Genomic DNA, 23,326 nt, shown 5'->3' on the forward strand with positions numbered 1-23,326 from the left:
CTCAATGGAATCACATAGCCAAGGATAGAACAGCCTTGCAAACAAGTCACTAGCCCAGGCTACTCATATTTCCCACAGTGAGGAAATTCAGTTCAAGAGGACTGACCCAGCACCTCTGCTAGGCTAGGCTGCCAGTTGAATGGCCTGAATGCTTTAATTCAATATTTCTCCTATGAATTTACAAAGCTGTGGTAGAAGGCAGACAATGAGCTATAGCTTCTTCCCTCCTTCCCTTCCCCTCCCCGACCCCAATACCCCATGTCCCATCCATTGGACCCAGTCCTGACAGGTCTGCACAAAGAATGGCTGGGACATCCGAGACGTGAGGATTCAGACGTAATGAGCAGAGGGACTGGATGCTAAGGCAACGGGAAACAGAGACATGCTCATGGAAACCAAATTCACCTGGAGGGGGCCACGCGGGAGGGCGGGGCGGAGGGAGGGGAAGGGGACTTACATGGCAGGGAAGGTGACTGGACTCAGAGTTATGTCACAAAACAAAAAAAGGAGCCACAACATGGGCTTACTTGCGGAAGTATATACAAGTGAACTGGGGGCACTGTACATGGAAGATCCCTCCTGGTTTGCCTGGCACAACAGCACCGTGCCTACGAAAGAGAGAGAGATAGATGGTATCTGGTTTGGGAACAGGCACACTACACCTGAGAGATCACGGCAACGCAAACGAGAAAGGCAGGCAAATGAAAACATAGCCACACCCCAGAGCGCGTGACGGGACCCCCACAGCAGCCCCTGCCTTAGCCAGAGGGAGCCGGGGGGGCCCGCCCCCAGCCCACCAAGCACATGTCATTCCTTTCCCCACGGGGTGGGCGTAGGGGAGCCTGGCTGGCCCAGGACCCCAGCTTCAGGTCCATAACGGAAGCAGCATGCCATGCTCAAAGGGGAGTGTGGACATTTCAGGGAGAACGAGATAACAAGCCTGACTCAGACACTACTTGGCTGTGTGATCATGGTGAGTGACTGTACCTCTCTGTGCCTTGGGAGTCCCATCTGGAAAATGGGTGAATATACCTACCTGCAGGAGGGGTGGTGAGTCGTATGACGGAGACATGCCCAGCACAGGGGCTGGCTCAGAATCATTACTCAGCAAATGGCAAGCACGTGTGTTGCTATGTTTATAGAAAAGTGTTCCTCCCCCACCACCCACCCTTAAGTCCAAATCAGTTCTTCTGAGGAAGAGCACAAGTCAGACAGGGAAGAAACAAATGCAACTTTCGCCGTTCCTGTGACCCACCCTGACCCCCCTGTGGACTCGGGGTGAGACCATCTAGGACTTCTGCGTCTCCTGCGTCTCCCCTAAAGCTCCCAGTCCCCCATGGGAGAGGCTGTGTCACTGCCCCTGAAGACTGCCCACAGCGGCACTGCAGCGAGGACTTGCCCCCCGATTTACAGCAAAGGGCCCCGCTCATCCTTGCAAAGGGGAAGCTTATAGCGTGAAGAATGGTGGACTCCTGAGATATCTCTCAATCTAGGCCATGTTTTGTTCAACCACTCCCTCCAAGGACGAGGGCCAGGGCTCTTCGGGGTATCAAGTCTGCTCTCCTACTGCTGCTCAAACTCCGAGGCTTTGCAAAGTGGGAGGGAGACGTTTGAGGAGCTGGCCGCCCATTCCTGACGATGGGAATACACTTCCCTGTCCGGTCAAGGTCAGCACCTCCACTGCTCTCTATATTCTCCCACCATCCTAGGAAAGCAATCCCCTATGAAAGGAAGCCTGAGTCTCAGGGAACCTGGAACTCACCTGGACCCTTGGAGACCTGCCCTCGGGTGATGAGGGGGACGTTCTATAACCTTTTGGTATCTTACCCAAGTTCAACACAAGTGTAGTTTAAACTTCCAGAGTGAGTGGGGCTTCACCAAATAGAGAGGGGCTGCCACAGGACGCCATTAAGAGACAGTAATCTTTCCTGATGTACAAGCCCAGACACAACTCCAAAGGTGGTCTCCTCACCTCTATTCCCCCGTCCCTCAGGTGCCAAGCCAAAACAGAGGGATCGCAGGAAGAGACTGAGGGGCTGTCCCCAATTCCACTTCTCCCCTGATCCTGGTGTCTCTTTGGATTTTGTACATTATTTCCAGGTTACACAAAGTTCTATTAACATTCCTGACTCATCTCTCCCTCCCCCAACACCAGGTCGGCCCAGTCCATCCAATGTGTGACGAGGAGAAGTAGCCCCTGGGAGGAAGGTCCATCTGAAGGAATGTCCCCTAGTCCCTCTCCTGCTTGCCTTGGGGTCCTGGCTTATAGCTGGAGGAGAGCCCCCCGCCCACTCCTCCCTAAAAGCCCAGATGTAGAGTGGAATTCACTGACCTTCCCTTGGTAGCAAGTGTATTAAGAGTCTGGATGGGCCTGAGTCATAATCAACCTTTGCTAAACTGACAGTGCTTTCTTCTTCCTACTGTAGGTGAGAACAGTTTATTGTAACTTATGAGCCTTCACATGACCTACTTTCTCCGCAGTGGGTATTTCCAGTTCTGTCAGGAGGCTGGTCTGTGATGGGGATGAACCGCAAATGGACTGAACATCAGACCATGGGATTCGGGGTCTAAAATCAGCCAACAGGAGGTAGGACACCCAGCAGAAAAGACAGGCCCTACCCCCCACCATGCTTTTCCAGTGAGACTCCTTTGGCTCATTGCTAGAACTCTTGGAAAGAAGCTAATGTTTCCATGGGATCGAGAGAGAGCTACTAAATCAGAACCTTCTAGAGTGGGGCTAGGGAAGGTGGGGCAGGAGAAAGTTCTTCCACGAGACTTTCCCGGGCACCCCTGGGTAAGAACCTCCATTAAGCCCGCCAGTTTGGCTCAGTGGTTGAACATCAACGTATGAACCAGGAAGTCATGGTTCAATGCCCAGTCAGGGCACATGCCCTGGTTGCAGGCTCAATCCCCAGTAAGGGGGTGGACAGGAGGCAGCTGTTAGATGATTCTCTCTCATCCCTGATGTTTCTCTCTCTCTCTCTCTCTCTCTCTCTCTCTCTCTCTCTCTCTCTCCCTCTCCTTTCCTCTCTGAAATCAATAAAATATATATATATATTTTTAGAAAGAACCACTATCAAAATGAGATCTGAAATGTCTTGGGGTATATAGGTTTCAAAAGGAAAATAATGTAATTGTAGCAAATATATATGCAGAAGGGCATTTTAGTATTTCACAGTTAAAATCATGGACTGATTTTCAATAACCCCAGTGCAATGTAGGGGTGTCAATGAGACACGACACAGATTCCCTCTAGAAGGCTGAATCCTGGCAGGACGTAATGACGCTTTCCTCGCTTTCTTATGCTGTGGGTCCTGAGAAACTGCTCTGACATAGCTTCTTTGGATGCCCTCTAAGTAGTTAAAAAAATCCTTTATGCAATGATTTTGACCTTTGTAAAACGAAATGTCCACTGTCACAGGACTTGGTTGTGATGTTACCTAAAAACATCCTCCAATTTAATTTGCAAAGTACTGATTGTGTGTTCTCTCAGTACTCTGTGACCTTTTCTTAAAAGAAAGCTTTGAATTAAGCAAAAGCAAAGCAGCGGAGGAATACACTGTAACCTCCGTGCATTTCTCTGGGGTGGGGGGTGCGGGTGGTGCATGTTTAAGCAAGTTGAATAGATAGTGGGGTACAAGCAGTAGTATCGGGGGTGTTTACAAGGTCGTCCAAAGCAAGTTGTGATACAGCCGTCTAAGAGGTCTCCAGAAGTGAGTCTTCCACCCACACCCCCATCATCCCCAGTATAGCCCATCCACCTCTGACTACCGGGGCCTGCCTACACCCAGGAGGACACCCTAAGACTTCTGTGATTTTGTTTCTAAAACTTCTTATCATTTAAGTATGGCAAGTATGTTTAATTTAGACCCATTCCTTAGTCGGGACAGACCACTGAACAATTCCAATATTATTCTTTCCTGTTGCCCTGGAATCCTCAGAATCATTCTCAACACAGCTTTGGGGCAGTTACCACCATTCAATCAGAGTCGGTGAAAGGGATGCAATCTGCATGCCGGTCCTGCTCTTATTGTTAAGATAAACCATCAAAAATTGACCTTTTGCTTTTATGGTCAATAGGGTTGCATGTTGGCAATTTCATATGATTCCATTTGAAGAAAGATGCCTTCCCTTTTCCCTTCTGTGTAGTTTAAAAGTCACCTCCTCTCTTCTGAGTCCCTAGGATTTATTTAATTGTTCCCTCTTCTACGTTCCTATCACTCTTAAAAAAATATTTCCCTAGTAGATCCTTTGTCATGCCGTATGACAACTTTTTATTTAGATATTGGTCTTCTTAGCTACACAGAATCCCCCTGGGCCAGAGGCAAATCATGCTCCTCTCTTTATCCCAAGCCCCTAGCAAAAATCCCGACCCTCAGAGGGACCAGCCAATGCAATTGAATTATTATACGTGTAAACAATAATGTGCCCTTGGAGACCTGCCCTCGCGTGATGAGGGGGGCGTTCTATAACCTTTTGGTATCTTATCCAAGTTCAACACAAGTGTAGTTAAAACTTCCAGAGTGAATGGGGCTTCACCAAATAGAGAGGGGCTGCCACAGGACGCCATTAAGAGACAGTAATCTTTCCTGATGTACAAACCCAGACACAACTCCAAAGGTGGTCTCCTCACCTCTATTCCCCCGTCCCTCAGGTGCCAAGCCAAAACAGAGGGATCGCAGGAGGACACTGAGGGGCCGTCCCCAATCCCGCTTCTCCCCTGATCCTGGTGTCTCTCTGGATTTTATACATTATTTCCAGGTTACACAAAGTTCTATTAACATTCCTGACTCATCTCTCCCTCCCCAAACACCAGTTCGGCCCAGTCCATCTAATGGGACAGGTTGTCTAGGCCCAGTCCTAAGGTTATTTTGTCCTGAGTATAATATTCCAAAAGTTTGAATATAAGATGTGAAAGGCCGTTCCTGGTGCATGGCAGCTCTGGCACATGTTAAAGTGGCCATTTCATATGGCGTCTCTTAATGGTGTCCTGTGGCAGCCCCTCATTCTCCTGTCCCATGGGCCCAACGGTTTGCAAAGATAACTAGAAAACAGACGTTATGACTACTGCACTGAGGACTACTGGGCTGCAAACTAAAAGCATTGTTCAGAATCAGCATCACTATGTTAGCTCATCTGCACCAATAAAAATGCCTTCCTTCCATTGATGTAATCAGTCCCCTTCCCTTTCTCATAAATGCCCATCGCCTCCATCTCCTAATCAGTACACTATTTGGGCTTCTGCATGAATTAATGGTTCCTATCGATGTCAAATAAACCCTTGCTCCCTCTCACTTTGAAAAGCCTTTCTTAATTTTAAGTTAACATATCTTTTTAAGGACCTTTTCCATTTTTATTTTATTTTATTTTGCTAAAAATAGTGCTCTGTCCAACCAACCTTCCTTGTGTGTGCCTTCTTCTGTCCCTTTCTGATAGCTGGGGATTTGCATGCCTGAAGTTCACACATAGTTACAAACTGTATCTCTGGGATTCATTTCTTTCCTCTTTTCTAGCTCTTTTTAGATTGAGCCATCCAGCTTCACATGATGCCTGGTCACCCGTTTGCTAGAAAGTTGATGGCTATCTGCAACGAGCAGGGAAGGGACTGTGTGTGACAGACCACAATCTCGGAATAACCAGAGCCTTTTGCAAGGCCTGTCACCTCGGTCACTCCCAGTGCCATGATCATCAGCATCTCAAATTCCGGCAAGATGTCCACAAGTCCTCCTCTGCGCACCTCTGGTCAAAAATCACTTCTAAAATAAGATCTGAAGTTTCTTTGGGTACCCACATTTCAAAGTAAAAATAACATACTTGCAGCAAAAATATATGCAGGAGGACATTTCAGTAATTTGCACTTAAAACCACAGGGTCAATTTTCAATATTCTCCATGCAATTGGGAGAGTCTCATGACCTCCTGGTCATTCCCTCTAAACCGGGCTCTGGCTTCGGCTCCTAGAACCTGGGTCTATGTGCCTCTACCTGGCCAGGTTCTGCTTCCTTCCTCTGCTTTCCCAGATTGTGTTGTAATCACCTCTTTAATGAATGTCTTTCCCAGGAACGCTACAAACACCCAGAAGTCGGGAATCGTGTCTTACTCGTTCTCCTGTCCCACAGGCCCTGGGACCTAAGGTAAGAGGCAGGAAGCCACTGAGGAGAGAAACTAAGGAATTTCTGATAGGCAGCCATTTACACTGTCAAGAAATCAAATTAGACTGGAACAGGGGAAGGAAGAAAAGAAAGGCAGTTTTGCAAAGTCTGCCCTTTCCATATCAGCATCTGACAGGCAGAGTTCTAGGTCAGCCCCAGGTGAATGGCTAGACCCTTCCTACAATCTCTGGGTTAAAAAGAGAAGTCAAAGGTACATCCCAACAGCCTGGCAATTGGACACTTCAGTGACTGCAGGAGCGTCCAAGTCACTTCAGTAGCTCATTAGCTCCAAGGCTAAGATGGGCTAGGAAATTTGGAGAAGGATACACTTAACTCTATTAAAATGTAAAAAAAATAAATAAAACAATGAGAGAGAGAGAGAGAGAGAGAGAGAGAGAGAGAGAGAGAGAGAGAGAGAATATGAGAGAGAGAGAGAGAGAATAACACCAACAAAACTTTATAAAGTAGCTAAGGGCCAATGGGCCTTCTGGCGCACCCACTGCGTAGGGTTGTGTGTGTGTCACGTGCTGTCTGTACATCCACAAACATCTACCTTGTGCTCATCCAGGGGCCCCTTGAAAACAGAGCCCTGCAGGGGCCCAGTGTTCCTGTAGAGCCACTCGGAAAGCCCCAAACGGCGAGTGAATGCTGGGGCTGTTACAAAGCTTCCTCCCCCAGGAAGCATCAAACTTCTGTCAGGTGTGGAGGCCTGGGAGGCTGGCATGCGGTCCCTGCCGGTGGGAGTAACTGCTTGCAGCTGACAGACGTATCCAACCCCAGGATGGATTGAACATGCCTTTGCACGTGTGCACTTTTAAACATAGACTAGCATTGAGCTAATCGTGTAAGAATATTTTCACAGCTGATACCTAATGATGTTTTACACGCCTGAAAGATGAGCTGCTCCGAAGGGTTAGGGTGGAGTTCTAACTACAGGGGTATTTCCATTTAGGCACGGATGTTGCAGAAAAATGTATGTGTATTTAATTCTTATAAATCATGTTTTTAATTGTACTGGGGGGATTTCATCTTTAAAGGTGTCCTGAGATGAATCTGTGTATAGTGGAAATAATCTTTCATTCCCATTTATTTTGTAAGTTTTGGTTTTCATACTATTAAAAATATATATTATTAAATATTTCTTTTCTTTTCACTTTTTCTTTTGGCATAATTTCAGGTTACACAAAAGAATGCGACAAAGAACCTTTGTGCAACTTTCTTCCTGATTATTTATTGTTTAAAAATGTAACGTTTCATGCGAACTGTTCTCTTATTCTCCTGCCTCCAAGATTTAGGCTAATAGAGGCTTTCACAAAAAATATTCAATTGACTCAATATGATAATTAACATTATCAGTAGCAATTACAATAATTACCTCCTGAATACCTGGTAAGTGCCAGGCAAACCTATTCAACGTTTAGCTTGGATTATCTCCTCCGCTTAACAACCTATAAGACAGGTGCTATTATTACACCCAATTAATGGACAGGCTACTGAGGCATAGGGAGTTGGAGGATCTCGCCCAAGGTCATGAATATAGAAATCTTGCAGTCCTGAGTGCAAATGAAAGCAACCAGAATCCTGGACCCATTAATTTATGACCCATCTTCTAAATCACGTGGAGGCAGGCTGCTGCTTTGGGGCCAAATCTGGCCTACTAACTATTTTTGTATGGCCTATGAGCTGAGAAAGGTCTTTACATTGTTATTTATTTTATGTTTAATATATTTGTATTGATTTCAAAAAGGAAAGAAGGGGAGATAGAAACAAGAATGATGAGAGAGAATAATTGATTGGCTGCCTCCTGCACACCCCACACTGGGGATTGAGCCTTGCAACCCGGGCATGTGCCCTGACCTGGCATCAAACTATGGCATCCTGGTTTATAGGTCAATGATCAGCCACTGAGCCACCCCAGCTGGGCTGGTCTTTACATTTTTATATGACTGAGAGAAAAATCAATAGGAAAATAAGATTTGATGACAAGTGAAAAAAATCAAATGAAATTCAAATTTCGGTACTTATTGACAAAGTTTTAGTGGAACAGAGCCACCCTCATTCATCTACATGTTTGTGATTTTTTTTATGGCTGCTTTGATGCTGCGAGACAACTTCTAACAGAGACCTTCGTTCAGCCCACAACGGCTAAAATATTTATCTTCACAGAGAAGGCTCTCTGAGCCCTGTTCCAGTGCCACTTTCCTGCTTGGAAAAGTACTAATAGTAACTGTCTCTCAAGACAGCATTAGCCCCTCCCAGGAAGCCACCATGAAATACTTTCCAGTGGTTCTCAACCTTCTGGCCCTTTAAATACAGTCCCTCATGTTGTGACCCAACCATAAAATTATTTTCGTTGCTACTTCATAACTGTAATGTTGCTACTGTTATGAATCGTAATGTAAATATCTTATCTGTAGGATGGTCTTAGGTGACCCCTGTGAAAGGGGTCGCGACCCACAGGTTGAGAACCGCTGCTTTGGAGGGTATCATTTTATCAATACTTGCCAAAATTTTAATTTTATTTCATTTTTGTTAATAACAAACAACCAAAAAAAAGTTAAGACATGTTTCTTTTCAATACTTGCCCAAAATGTATTTTTCATGTATTGTTATTCAAGACAATGAACCATGAGGACACTTGGTCTACACAGTATTTATGGAAGGCTAGCACTCAGCCACAACAAAAACAATGAAGCTAACTTTTATTTTTTAAGGGATGTGGCCTTCAGCGTGATGGGTGCCAATAGATTCACAAGGGTTGACCTAGAGTCTTGCTCCTCAAATTCTAATTAATGTGCACTGAACCTCCCGGGGGACCCTTTTAAAATGCTGAATCTTACCTAGTAGGTCTAGGGTGGGGCCTGCGATTCTGCCCCAGCTGCTAAAAATACTAAACTGATGGGAACTACATAATCAACCTCGAGTACAGCCAGTGTTAATGAGAGTGACCTGTAAGATGCCACTGAGTTTTCGGTACTTGACCACATATGCTCTACATGGTTAAGATATATATTTCTTATTATATGCACAGGAAAACTAAGGCTGAGAGAGAGGAAAAGATGAGATGAAGCTGAAATCTGAGCCAGCTTTGCCTGATTCTAAAGTTCAGACTCTCTCATAAAGCTTATGAGTGGTGATGCTTGGTCCTGAGTTGATCAAACATCCTTATCAATGTTGGAATGATATCTCCGTTAATCCCATTTCAGCTAAACCGTGGCTAAGGATTCTGCAGTGGCATTCTGGCTGAAAACACCTGACTCTTCCGGGCTAAAAATGTTAGGCAGAACCTCCTGATCGTCTTTACGAATCTGTGATAGGGTTTTAAATCCAACCAAGGAAGCCTCTGGCAAGGATGTATCTCCTACAGATGAGAAAATCCTACTTGCAAGATAGAAGTAAGACACGGAGACAGGGAACACAAAGAGGAGAAATAGTGAACTCTTAATGTCTGAAAACAACAACAACAGGAAAAGCATGGGCTTTAGAAACTTTTAACCTTAGTTTTTTTGTTTTTGTTTTTTTCTAGCCTCAGTCACTATTTCTTTGATCTTGGGCAAGGCATCTAACATTCCTGAACCTCATTTTCACATCTGTGAATAGGGACACAAATATCTACTTTATCGAATACTGTTAAAGGATTAGAACTGTCATATGAAAGGGTTTGGCAAGTAGTAGACCAACAGTAAGTGACCTCAGTAATAATAATAATAATAATAATAATAATAATAGAAATTATTATTATTTGAAATTTCAAAATAAGGCACTTTGGGATACTTATTTGTTTCCTTGTTCCTTTAAAGAAAAAGTAGCAAATTGATGACTAGTGTACTGTTTTCTTTGACCACTAACATAATGCTAAAGATAACAGAATTATTGGAAAACTTTTAAGATTGGAAAATAATTACACCTCTTTAAATGTGAAAGGTTTACTGTTACAAGTCAGAATCTGGCTATTTTTCTAGGAATCAGAATATGGGGCCACATGGGTTTGGGTCAATGTTCCTGCCTGGTAGGGCCACTCAGGGTGATGGGGAGAAGCCACGCCTTCCTGTAATTGAGACATGTCCCCCCTGACTGTGTGTGTCACTTACTGATCTCACAGCCTGCTCCTAAAGACATTTTAGGTTGCCTCTCTGCTCAGGAGGAAAACATAGCAGTGTGCTTTAGCTGCAATCAGTAGAGTTCAATGGAGTTTACAGATTTCTGCAAAACCCTAGATGTCCCTCCTCAATGTTTCTCTCTCATTATTTTAGGGACAAGAGTCTCTAAGATGATCAAAGAGTCCAAAAACCTTCTGGAGAGCCTCCCCATGTGCCCCATCTTGTATTTTATGAACTATGATAGGACTTTATTTTTGGAGGAACTGGATGTATTTGTGGAATGGGGGCAGAGATTCATTTTGACCTCCCTTCCTGCCCCAGATTAGGTTTATGTCACTGACTCCACTCCTCTGGTGAAAGTAGAAACTATACTTCAACTTTGAGTCTCTCTAAGAGTAATTAGATACATTCCTTTAAATATCACACACACACACACACACACACACACACACCCTATGGGCTGAAAGCAAATAGAAAATTTCAACTAGTGAAAATTATTTTCAAAAATGACAGAGAATAGAGAGAGTTTCCATCTTTATAATACCCTATGGTGTGAAACAAACACTAGAAACATACACAGACTCATATTTTTTTCCAGGGGAAATATCAATGATATTGGGGTGTTCACGTTTTTAAAATGATATTGGGTTGCACACAATGATAAGCGTACATCAATTAACCTTTGCATCAGATTTAAATGCATAACCCATTAACTAACTTAATCTCTCAAAAAAATAACAGCCTTTGGCATTATTCTTTGAATAATCCTTGTTTAGTTTGCATAATGGTATACAGTTTAATGAAAAACTCATTAGAATGTAGCATACGGCGAAATTAATACTGGCTGATTCTTTGGGTGTAAATAGCAAATGCCGATGCTGGATTCCATTTTTCACTGGCTTTATTAATTTTTCATAAACCAATATTCGACTGTAATGGGTTGTAACAGTTGCATAGTAGTTCTGGAAATGCATTAACTGTCATCTATGTAACCTAAGGAGGTTTTGCCACTTGCTTGTTGATTCTTCAACACTATGTTTTTAAAAAGCTAACAGGAGAGCTTTATTGTATGCTTGGGGAATGAGTATCTACATCTAATTACCATACAGGGTGTTAAACAATATTTGGCCAATTTGTCTATTTACACAACAATTCAATCGTGGGCCAATAATAGTGAGCTATACATTTTGAAAAGAACTCTGAAAGTGGGAAGCAACAACAGCAACAAAAAAACCCCACAAACCTTTAAAACAAAATAGTAATAGAATGGCAACACCAGTTAAAATATAAAGAAAAAAAATCACCTCATTAAAAAAAAATCTCTGGGAATTCACTTTCCTAGGGAAAGATTTAGATAGAACCAGGAAACAAATAATTATGATAGCCTTGGGGTTGGGCAGCAGCCTGGTCATCCTGGGGTCTGTGAAGATGCCAATCTCTGGAACTGGTGAGCAGTTACTTTTTCCAGCCCTCAGGGCCTGACCTACATGTTAGGAATCTGTTCTCAGGATAAGACTATTATTTGCTTCAAAGGTAGATTTGGGTGGTACCTCATACCAAGTGTTTTGCTTGTCTATTTTTTTATGTTTTTATCAGAGCTTTCAATGGTTGCCTGAGACTCAAAGGATAAATTCTAGAACCCAGATTCCTGTGTATGACATCATCAGGTCTTCTGCAGCTTTTCTCTAGAACAGTGGTTCTCAACCTTCTTAATGCCGCGACCCTTTAACACAGTTCCTCATGTTGTGGTGACCCCCAATTTCATTGTTACAAATTGAACATGATTAAAACATAGTGATTAATCACAAAAACAATATGTAATTATATATGTGTTTTCCGATGGTCTTAGGCGACCCCTGTGAAAGGGTCATTCGACCCCCAAAGGGGTCGCGACCCACAGGTTGAGAACCGCTGCTCTAGAAGGTCCTCTCTGATCTGAGCAGATGAGTCCTTCTTAGCCTTTGGGGTAAACCTGATTTTGCCTCAGAAATGTATATCTCAGGTGAAAGTCAAGTAAGTACCTGTATTTGTTTTTATTTGTTTGTTTGTTTAACATTTCTCAGTGGATTCTGTAGATAAAGGTTGAGAAATTCCTGTAGGCTCTACCAACCCCTCTTTACTTACCTCAACAACAAGCATGTCAGACTCGCAGCCCACAATGAATATTTTTGCGGTCCAGCCAATATAACCATAGGTAAGAAACGTTTTAATACAAATATTTCATAACTTAATTTTTACAATATCCTGTTATACATAATTATTAATAACAAATTACAATGTTTGCTAATGACTGATTACTATAATCACGTTACATTCATTTCCCTTACACACCTTACGCACAGGCGCACCATTTCTCTCCACTAATTTTAACAGCAAATATTTTAACAGCTGATTGCCACATCATTATTCTTGTACTGACTTGCTAGGTGTGCGCAACAGGAAAGATTTCGCTTTCAGAGAACAAGAAAAATAGGTTTATTTGCTTGCGCTTATTAATTGTTGCAGTTATTCAGTGTCTGGTAAGTTAATGTTCAAGAAAAAATATTAATTTTTATTAAAATGTTCTATTATTAATGTTAACAATTACTCATTTATTTCAGCCCTTTGTATTCAGCATGTCTCTATCGAAATAAACCTAAGTTTCTATGAAAATTGGAGCTTTTGTTTTTTTTCGGCCCACATAAACTTAAATCTTAGCCTTTGAGTTTGACATGCTTGCTCTACAATGATCTTACCCTGCTAACTCTTACTTATACTTCAAAACCCTATTTGTACCACCCCTCTGACGGCTAATGCAAGGGGTTGTTCTCTTTCAGTGCTCCGGCAGGTATCATCATTTATGACACACTGAGCTGCTTTCCTTGTCTGCATCCTTGACTCCCCTGCCAAATTCTGGGGGGGACTGCCCCCCACCCCCACCCAGTGCCCATCACAGTACCTGGCACTTCTCAGGCCCTCGATGCTGTAATGGGTGCTAAAGGATGAACTGATAAAAGCTAGTGGCATGTGTTACTTTACACAAGACATGTCTCTTTGGCCCTATGAATATCACACAACGGAGTGACAACCAGCGATCTTCAGGGGTTTCTGCACTGTGTAACTGCTAAACCAGTGCAACCCTAAAGACAACAACAACATTCCCCCAGGCGAAAACTAGTGGCTTGGTGTTTATTAAACCTGGACTTCCCAAGCCAGGGTCAGCAGAGTGGGGTCGTGGCTTCCACATTGTTACATAGTTGGGGTAAAAAACAGCACCCAAACAGATGACTAGTTCGTGACCCATGAAAGTGATATGAAATGTAAATGTTGGTGTCCTTAAATAAAGCCCCCTCAGAGCACAGGCACGCCCATTCGTTAGGTATTGACTGTGGCTGCCTTGTACACACTGGCAGAGTTGAGTCATGACAGAGACCAAATGGCACGAAAAACCCAAAATATTTACTAGCTGGCCCTCTACTGAAGAAATGTGCTGACCCGGCTCTGAGCGAAAAGCCACACATTCTATTTTTCTATTAAGTATATTCAGCTTGATCTTTCCTTCTATAATCAACCAACATGGTGGTACATCTTGTCTTAGATCATCATCATTACACCAACCACTATTATCATTATCACCATTGCTATGTATTGTCATCTTTTCATCTTCAATTTCTTTTTCTGTAGTGCACGAAAGGGTTAACTCTGCAGGGTTGCTCGAACCCTGTATATTCCCTCCAAAGCCCTGCTTTGGGTACTGACCCTTAGTCAACTCCTGCAATATATCACCTGATAGGACTGTGTTTGGATGCCTGAGCCCTTAGGCCACACAGTCCCAGTCTGATAAAATACGTAAGGTAGCAATTTGCCTTAAGGATAGTGAATGCTTTGTTTTGCTCTGGGGGCTAAGATTTGAGTAGTTGAGTCAGTCATATGGATGCTTCATGTCTCTGTCACTGACTCCCAATAAAAACCCTGGGCACTGAATCTCAGGTTGAGCTTCCTTGACTGACAACACTTTGCAGGGGTTGTCACACATCATTGCTGGGAAATCAAGTCCCTCCCTGAGACTCCACAGGGAGAGCTCCTGACTGGCCTTCTGGTCTTCGCCCCATGTACTCTTTCCCTTTGCTGATCTTTATCCTCCTACTAAAATACAAAGGTGAGTATAACCACCTTTCTGAGTCCTGTGAGTCCTTCTAGCCCATCACAGAGTGTGGTCTTGGGGACCCCCAACACAGCTCTGAAGTACATAATCAAACATTATGCTTTTCTCTTCTGGAGTCAAAAATCAAAAGTAAGAAACATTTGGGCAAATGTCTTTAAATTCTTTGATTGCTTTTGAGAACTACAGCTGTCATACATCTTTAGCAGTAGCAAGTGGTAGAGCCCAAGAGTTATTAAGATATTCAGTGAATAGGTGCCATCTTTAGCAATGTCCCTCTATCAGGACAAGATTTCTCAACCTTAGCACTGTCAACATTTGGGGCCAGATCATTCTGTGTGGTGGGGGCTGCCCTGTGCACTGTAGGACGTTTTGCAGCATCCCTGGCCTCCACCCACTAGATGTCAGTAGTGAACACCCATGCTCCCAGGAATGACAATGGAAAATGTCTCCAGATATTCTCCAGCTCCTTTGGTGGGGTGGAGAGGTGGGGGTCACTCCCAGTTCAAAACCATTGACCCAGGATATTGGATTAATTAAAGCATTTGTAGGGGGTAAGTTGTTTTAGTAAAATGGAATGCACTTGAGATTCACAAAGATATAGGTTTGGAAGACGTCCAGCTCTTTAGCTTTGGAAGTCAGCAACCTTGGACAACTTGACTAGATTTCCTAATATATTTGCAACACAAAGATAATGACACTCACCCTGCTAGGTTGTGATGTATCTAAAAATCCCAGTGTGAAGCTTGGCATGTGTATGTGATATTAAATGCAAAGATGCTTTTATTAGTTATTATATTCTAGGGCCTGATGCATAGAAGACATGGGGGGGGCGGGGGGGAAGCAGGCATGCCTTCCTCTCCTCCTACAGTGGAAACTGTAAAACAAGGTGAAGAAAAACATGGGCTTTGAGGTTAGAAAAAAGACCTTTCTGTAATAAACAGGTTTTTTTTTTTAAAAAAAAAAAAATACTAGTTCTGTGATTTAGGGAATGAGATAACTGTCCAGGAAGCCTTGGTTTCACCATTTCTATAATAATGTTAATGCTATAACATTCTTAAGAGGACCTGAGGAGATGCAAAGTGTTTAACACAATGCCAGGCATAGAATAAGTGCCCCAAATTGATTTATGTTGCTGATATTTTGAGTTATTCAGTGTATTGATGATGCAGCCTGAAACTCTCCCTATGAAATTTATCCAGAGCCAGGTGTTCAAACCTCATCTTCCCCCCACAGCCTAGATGTGGGGCTCCAACAGGGACTGTCCTGCACCTCCCTGCTTTGGGGGAGCGCTCCTGGATAGACTTTCATACAATAGAAGGGACACTCATTTATTTAGGAAATGCAGTGTTTAGTTCTGATCCTATTTGAAGATCCAAAACCCCACAGGCTCCATCAAAGCTGAGCTGCATTACCTCTGTGGGACAGGGAAGGACACAGATAAGAATTAAGGCCAAATGTGGGCAGGGATGGGATGAAATATGCTGAGGCAGATGGGGGAGGAGAGGAGAGAAGGAAAGTGAATTGCAACCAAAAGAGGAGGCAAAGCCAAAGAGATGCACGAGATACATTCTTTGACGGGGAACAATGCCAGGCTGATACTCCTTTGCCTCTGGGACTTAAATCCGCACCCTTCTGTTCCAGTTCACTGAAGGGCACTGCGTTTAATCTGGCAGATGTGCAAATTATGCAGACCATCTCAGAGCCGAAGGTCATGGTTCACAAGGAATGGTTCCTTACTGCCATGGCTGTGTGTCTGGATGTGTCTGATCCTCTGGGTGGACGTGGAAAATGTTAAAGCCATGAGGGGTGCCTGACTATTAGCTGCTGTGAGGGGTTCAGAGTGGAAGCAGGTACCTTCCAACCCCACACTCCACTCTCTCAGGATGCTCAGGTCACCCCAAGCAGGGCATGCTTTGTCCCCAGTATTTTGGCAGATCATCCTGAGCCCAGCCCTAGATCTGGTACTGGGACCAATAAAAGAAACGCAGCTTGGGTCAGGGGCTACAGTTATCTTACTTTTTTCAGATGCTATTACATCCAAATGGCAAAGCACGAATTGGGGGGAAAAAAGCCCATTTAAAAGTGTGGCTACAGGTCATTCTCATAACTGTAATGGACTCAATCAAGTGACATGGGGTGCAACTGGGAGGGAGACCTTCATCTACCTTCTTTTGACCCCCAAAGCCCATAGAAAACCAATACTGTTATACAGGTAATCCCAGGTCAAATACAGCTGCCCTTTCAAGATAAGCAATCACAGAGTGCTACATCCATCTTCTTCATTTTTAAAATTTATATTGAGATCCCAATCCACTTTCCCATCACCTCTCCTGGTACCCAGTCCCGTGTCCATGGCCAGGCTTGTACCGACGTGGGCATGCTCGAGGTGATTTCAGTGATCACGCTTACATTTTTATTTTACTTTAGTGCCTGTAAAGTTATTTTATAGTCATTATATTATCAAATCCTACCTATAACCCCAGGATAACCTACTTTCAAGACCTGACCACCTTTCAAATGTGACATTGCAGCCAGGTATGCCCTTCTTTAAGTACCTGTTATTGATTGTTTTGCCCCTCGGAATCAGAAATTTTTATTTTCAGGAGGATTATACATTCAGGACCCCTTCTTCCCTCCCCCCTCCCCCCAAAAAATACAAAACCTGCTCATAGTAATAGTCTCACTAAGACAATTTTTCATTGTCATCTTCAAGGCTTTTGAGTAATTTACTCTGCATCTTTCTACTATGGACTTGAATTGTGTGTTTCTTGTCATCAGGACCGAACTATATCTTAGATTTGCATTGCACTGAAAGGTCTTTTCCTTCCCTTATTGATCGCGACTTGTGGAGTAATTGAACTGGATTCCAATTTTCCTTTGCAAGCGGGGTGCTCTCCATCCCTGGAAGTGAGTTATGCGTGTTCAAGTGGTGCATCTTATGAATCTTGTTAAGCTTTGCTGCCTTAGAGCCCCACTGATGGAATATTTAATCACAGAAATGAGTTGGCAGATATGATATACAGTGCGGTTAAGCTTTGCAGCGATCTTAGCGGCAATTGAGAAACAGATGACTTTGCCATTTGTCAGTACCATGTTGACATCTTTGCATAACCTTCTGTTATTTATTTTGATTTTGTTGTCCTTATTTATGAAGATTAAAGGTGCTTTCGATCAACAGTTTCGTGGGCTAGATATCATGATTATCTCTCAAAGACACCACTTTTTTAAAACCTTTTTTATTAGCAAGCAAAGGGAATCTCTCACCCAGACGGGAAAACTGTAAGAATCCCCTTTGAGCCTTCCTCCTTGAGGTTCTTAGAAACACTATTCTAATTACACTAAGTAAGTTGAGGCATGCTACTGGGAACAGACATTTGTAGATACTGTTCTTCTATGTGGGGCCTTCCGTTGTCTTTAAACTCTAAAATGGAATGGACATAGAGACAGGCTAAAGTCTTGGCGACCCATCTGGACTTTTTATTTTATTTTATTGACTTATCAATCTTTCGTCTTGAGAATAAGCCTCAAGAAGTCTGAAGATGATGATACACATGGAAAACTAATCAATGCTGCTTAGTATAACAGGGAAACACCACCTTGTCTTCGGAGAAGATTCATACAGGGTCGTGGGATTAAGCTGATTTATGTCTACCTGCTCTGGGGGCCGAGTCAGGTGAGTGTTTAAGAGTTCGTCCAGGCCTGAGAGCTCAGAAGAACCACCCAAAATGAAAGACTTTCCTGCACAGCTTTCTGAATGCCTCCCTTGGACTGTGTAGGCGAGGGAGAGTGCATGTCATAATTTATCAAAGCAAATTAATACAAAGCTAGTAATTAAAGATCCTCATTAAGAGGTTCAACTGCTCTCCCCACCCCCACCCTGCGTTAGCAATAAAAATGCACTCAGGGCGTCAGGAGGTTATACAGGGAAATCAATACCCTGCCATTTTATAATTAAAAGAGAAAATAAATGTTAGGGAAAAGTCCACTAAATTAGGAAAATTACCTTTAGGAGAGATTGAAAATATCGATTTTAATTTACAAAATATGTGAACTTTTCATGCCCCATTCGGAGAGACAATTGGAGGCTGGGCTGTTAATTCTGCATAAGCTTCAGAAAATCGATAATTATACTATGGAATATTATGATATGTGTCATTAACACAGCATCTTATACAGAGAAATGACTAATAAGTCTGGCTTTCTATCTCAGGCAGACACAGGGCTGACCCGCTAAACATCCCTAGCAAATCAATGACAGGGTCTTCATTGCAGCTTTGAGGCATATTCAAAATTGCAAGATAAACGCAGGCTATTTTTATACTTGGGGAAATTTAAAATGCCCCCCGAAATTCTTAGTCATGGGTATTTAAATGGGTGACATTAGTAATTATACCTGGTTATGGAAATGAATATATTTCATACCTATATTTTTATATATACAGGAGTGAGCACAAAGTACATTTATTCCTGTATTATCATTTATTAAATATTGTCTTGTTTATTTGTATTATAACTAAACCTACTTTTGCCCACCCCTGTATGCATTCCATAGACACAGGTGCCTGAAACTTTAGATTTAAGCTGGCAGGAGTCTCAGTGTTTTTTAAAAATATTTCCAAGGAATAGTTTTGGAGTGTTGAATTTGCAACAGTATTTCCCCACATTTCTGACCACCACAAGCTCTGTCTACCCACAGACACAAATATACAGGCAAAAAGGGAAAAGCTTCTGATTAAGCAGAGGCCCGATACTGTCAACTCAAACCACAAATGTTCAGATTTCCCAAGCGTCACTGACTTATCTGTGCCCCCTGTTTTTAAGGTTTAAGGTGTCTGGAACAAGTCATAGAAATCATTATGTGGTTGGTCAGACTCCTTCAAGCTTCCCCTGACACAACTGGATGACGTGTCTGAATATGGTGGCAGACGGTGGTGGAAATAATCCAAAATCATTATCTTATTTCTCTTCTTAATTTGGACATAGATCAGGAATCTCCGCTACCATAGGGCAGAGTCAGTAAGAATGACTTCTAATATTAAAAAAAAAAAAAAAGAAAGAAAGAAGCAGCATACCTGGTTGTAAAGCATATAGCCTCTTGCTTTCAAATTCTAGCCGGCTTCCTACCAGCTGTGACATCTTAGTCCCATGATGCTAACTCCTTGAACCTTAGTCCCCTCATTTGGAAAATTGCCCCAAGAATTTTAACACATTAATTTAGGTATAGGGTGTGTATCAGTATCTGAGCATAGAAAGAACTCGGCCTGTATTTACCCGTATGATAACGTATTCTTTCTCTATATAGCCCAGTGATTTAACTTCTAAGGGTGGGCCCAGGGCTAATTTGAATCACTATTCTAATATTCTAAAAGTTACACAGATTAATTTGCTCTTGAATGTATGCATTAGTCTAAATTGTTTATTCTGTCTTATTGTCCTCTTAAAAAACCACATCTTTGCATATGGGTTTGACAAAGATATTTGGTGTTTTCCTGTTTGCCAGAGAAAAAATGACCAACTACTTTGCATGGGACCAGAAAAACGTACTCTCCTCTCTCTACTACAAGGCATGCGCATACCCTACCTCTTCGGCAGATGACATCTTGCTCCTTGTTCTTGACCCATAACTTTGGGACAAAGCATGCAGGTAGGCGAGTGTGCATTTACACACCACACACAGAATCTGCCCCCTCTTTACTCCCGCTGCTCCATTTCACTGGGCAGCGTCTTCAGGTGCACAGAGGTGCTGTCTTAAGGTCTGCTTGTACCCTTGGGCCAATTTCATTTATTTGCAGTTTTGGACAAGGATGTACTCCAGCAATATCTATGTCCCCCGAACAGACTGCCTTACTTCTGGTCCCAAAATTAACTTCCGCCAAATGGACATGCTGAGAACGGAAGGACTAGTCCTCTCATGAGATAAGAAGAGAATCTCTTAGTCTAGTGGTACACTCACAGTTCAGCATCGTCAGCGCTCTGCTAACTTTCACTTATGGCAACAAGGTGGAATAGTAACTTGTTCCTATTTACCCAATGTTTACATGGTGCCAGCTCGGCACCAAACACTCTTCATATATTAATCCACGTAATTCTTGGAAATACCTATGTGTTTGTTACTATTATCATCTCCCATTTAACAGATGAAGACACTGAGGCACAGAGAGGTTAAGTAACTTGCCTAGAGTCACACAGCTTGCCAAAAGAGGGGTCAGAATTTGAACTCAGGCTGTCTTGAGTGCAGTGTCCATGTTGCTCACTCTGCTAGGTGTCCTGTTAGCATATGGGTCCCACCATATGGTCATGGGAAGCCTTATGGCTATCTCGCTCCTCCCTCATAAGCATCAACACTGCTACTCCACAGTCATAGAGTTTTTTGACTTATCCCAGGCTTATGGCAAAATCCAAACAACTGCAGACGTTGTCTATCTAAATCCAGAACACATATTGGACCTTCCCAGATTTACCTTTTTAAAAAAATCAAATTGGTTATTAAACCAAAGTAGCTAAGTTTCCCATGCTCCCTTGTTATTCACTAAGGTGGATGCTTAGTATCATGACGGTGACCGGTGACCGCAGTGAGGCATCCCAGAAAAAACAAAGCAGGGGGAATGACTTACCGTCAAGAACTCACTAAGTAAGTGGGCAGACCAAGTGGTCATTGCTTTCTCCTTATTAAAAGTAAGGGTCACATCAAAGAAAGACCTCTTTTCCATACCCATGGGGCAAATCTCCTCAGTCCCCGGGTGTTAAATGCAGCCTTGTTAATGAGCAAGGACACAACAGGCAGAAGTGACAGGCCAAGCCAAGCAGAATCTCAGCCACTGTTGCTCTGGGCTACTCTCTCTCTCTCTGAATTTGATGGTCAAGTTATCTACTACAGTGTCTTTCCAAGTTGAGAGGTAGTTGCAGGGAAGGCAGGGAAGGGGGAAGAGAGATACACCCTTGATGGCAAAGCAGAGAGCACTGGAATTACTAAAGAAAATTGATCAATGGAGAAAGAAAGACAACTTAGTTCTTTCCAGTTTTCTCAATAGTCCTTCTCTTGGCAATTCCAACTCATTGCCACATTATTGGAATAACTAATTCAATTCTCTGCTTTGCCAGGGGTAAAAAATTCTACCCACAAATGTATGGCTAAAAGAACACATCCAGGCACTGACCAAAAATGGGCGTGAACATTTGCTCAATATGCATCTGCATAAAGTTTCCACACTTTTTTTTAAGGCAAAACCAATGGGAAATGTCTTAAGGAGCAGTGGCTCCATCCTTGCTCCACAGTGGAGCTGACATAATCCCCCTTTATTTTTTCAAAGGGTTTTAAACACTTTTGATTTTGCCAAAAAAGGTAATAATAATAATAATAATAAATACATAAAATCACCCAGAACTTAAGGATTTACTTGGCTCCATTTTTTTTTCCAAAACCCATTCTTAATTGGCAGGCAAAGCACAGATAGAACAGAACAAGAAGACATCGTGCAAAACAGAAACTATTTACCTGCATAGAATTCAGGACTGTAGACGGCTCCCACAACTGGATTCAATTTCCAGCCTTGAAACAAATACACAAAACATTAACATCACCTTTGATTCAACAATGAATATCGTTGCAAATTAACTGCACATCTAAAGGGTTGTTGTCTTTTATAATTTTAAAATTCAGAGAATAGATAGTTTGGGCATATAAACATTCTTTGAAAACTACACAGTTCTAGGGAAATAGATTGATTCCCTCCTTTGATTTTCTGCCTATACAAGTTAAGAGAATGGAAACTACTGACCAGCCACAGGTGAACCTTTTGAAAATGATGCGGTAATTAATTTTTTTCCATATCAATATTTTTTAGAGCCAATATAATAATTTCCTTCTTTTAGTCTTTTATGGGTTACCACTGAATAATTCATCGCATTTCTCTGTTTGATAAGTTCACAAAAATTTGAAAGCTCACAGGAATAGAGTTCTTGGCAGCAATATCTATCTACACTAATAAAAGAGAAACATGGTAATTAGCGTACGACCGCTACCCTTCCCATTGGCTAATCAGCATATCCTTATGCAAATTAACTGTCAGCCAAGATGGCGGCCGGCAGCCAGGCAGCTGGAAGCAAACATGAGGCTTGCTTGCTCCAGTGACGGCTGAGTCCAACGTTCCCCGCCTGACTTGCCGGCCTCTGAGCTACAACTCTAAGAAACTATGTACTATGTTGAAAATGTAGAAACCAGCTTTCAGCCTGCCAGGATCTCAGAGCTGAAGTTATACATTGTTTCAATTATAGAACAGCAAACAAACCAGATACGAAGCCTCAGAGCTAGAGCCAGAGCTAAAGCTGGCCCAGAATAAAATTAAAAAAAAGAGAAAAAAAAGGAGCGGTTGGGAGCTTCAATCAACAACCGCCAGCCTGAAAGCAGCCTTCAGCCCCACACCCAGACTGGCCAGGCACCCCAGTGGGGACCCCCACCCTGAAGGGTGTGTGACCAGCTGCAAACAGCCATCATCCCCTCATCCAGGCTGGCCAGGCACCCCAGTGGGGACCCCCACCCTGATCCAGGACACCCTTCAGGGCAAACCAGCCGGCCCCCAGGCCTCTATCCTATATAGTAAAAGGGTAATATGCCTCCCAGCACCAGGATCAGCGGAGCCGAGAGGCCTCCTGGCACCAGATCAGTGTGACAGGGGGCAGCGCCCAAACCCCCTGATCACCCTGCAGCTCTGTGCATGACAGGGGGCGGGGCCACAACCTCCCTATCCGCCCTGCTCTGTTCATGACAGGGGAAGGTGCCCCAACCCCCTGATGGGCCCTGCTCTGTGTGTGACAGGGTGTGGCGCCCCAACCCCCCCCTCCCCCCACGAGCCCTGCTCTGTGTGTGACAGGGTAGAGCCATAACCTCCCCATCGGCCCTGCTCTGAGTGTGACAGTGGCGGCGCCCCAACC

General features: G+C 43.2%; 1 protein-coding gene across 1 annotated transcript in view; it reads right to left on the minus strand.

The window, feature by feature from the left end:
• Nucleotides 1-23,326, minus strand: part of RBFOX1 (RNA binding fox-1 homolog 1) — a 188,616-nt gene that overhangs the window by 79,745 nt on the left and 85,545 nt on the right. The window contains exons 7-8 of the mRNA XM_023755309.1: nt 21,891-21,944; nt 528-608 (exon numbers count right to left, since the gene is read on the minus strand). Coding sequence (XP_023611077.1) covers nt 528-608; nt 21,891-21,944 — 135 coding nt within the window. The remainder of the gene's footprint in view (nt 1-527; nt 609-21,890; nt 21,945-23,326) is intronic.

This window comes from Myotis lucifugus, unplaced genomic scaffold (genome assembly GCF_000147115.1).
Source record: "Myotis lucifugus unplaced genomic scaffold, Myoluc2.0 scaffold_72, whole genome shotgun sequence".
NCBI lineage: Eukaryota > Metazoa > Chordata > Mammalia > Chiroptera > Vespertilionidae > Myotis > Myotis lucifugus.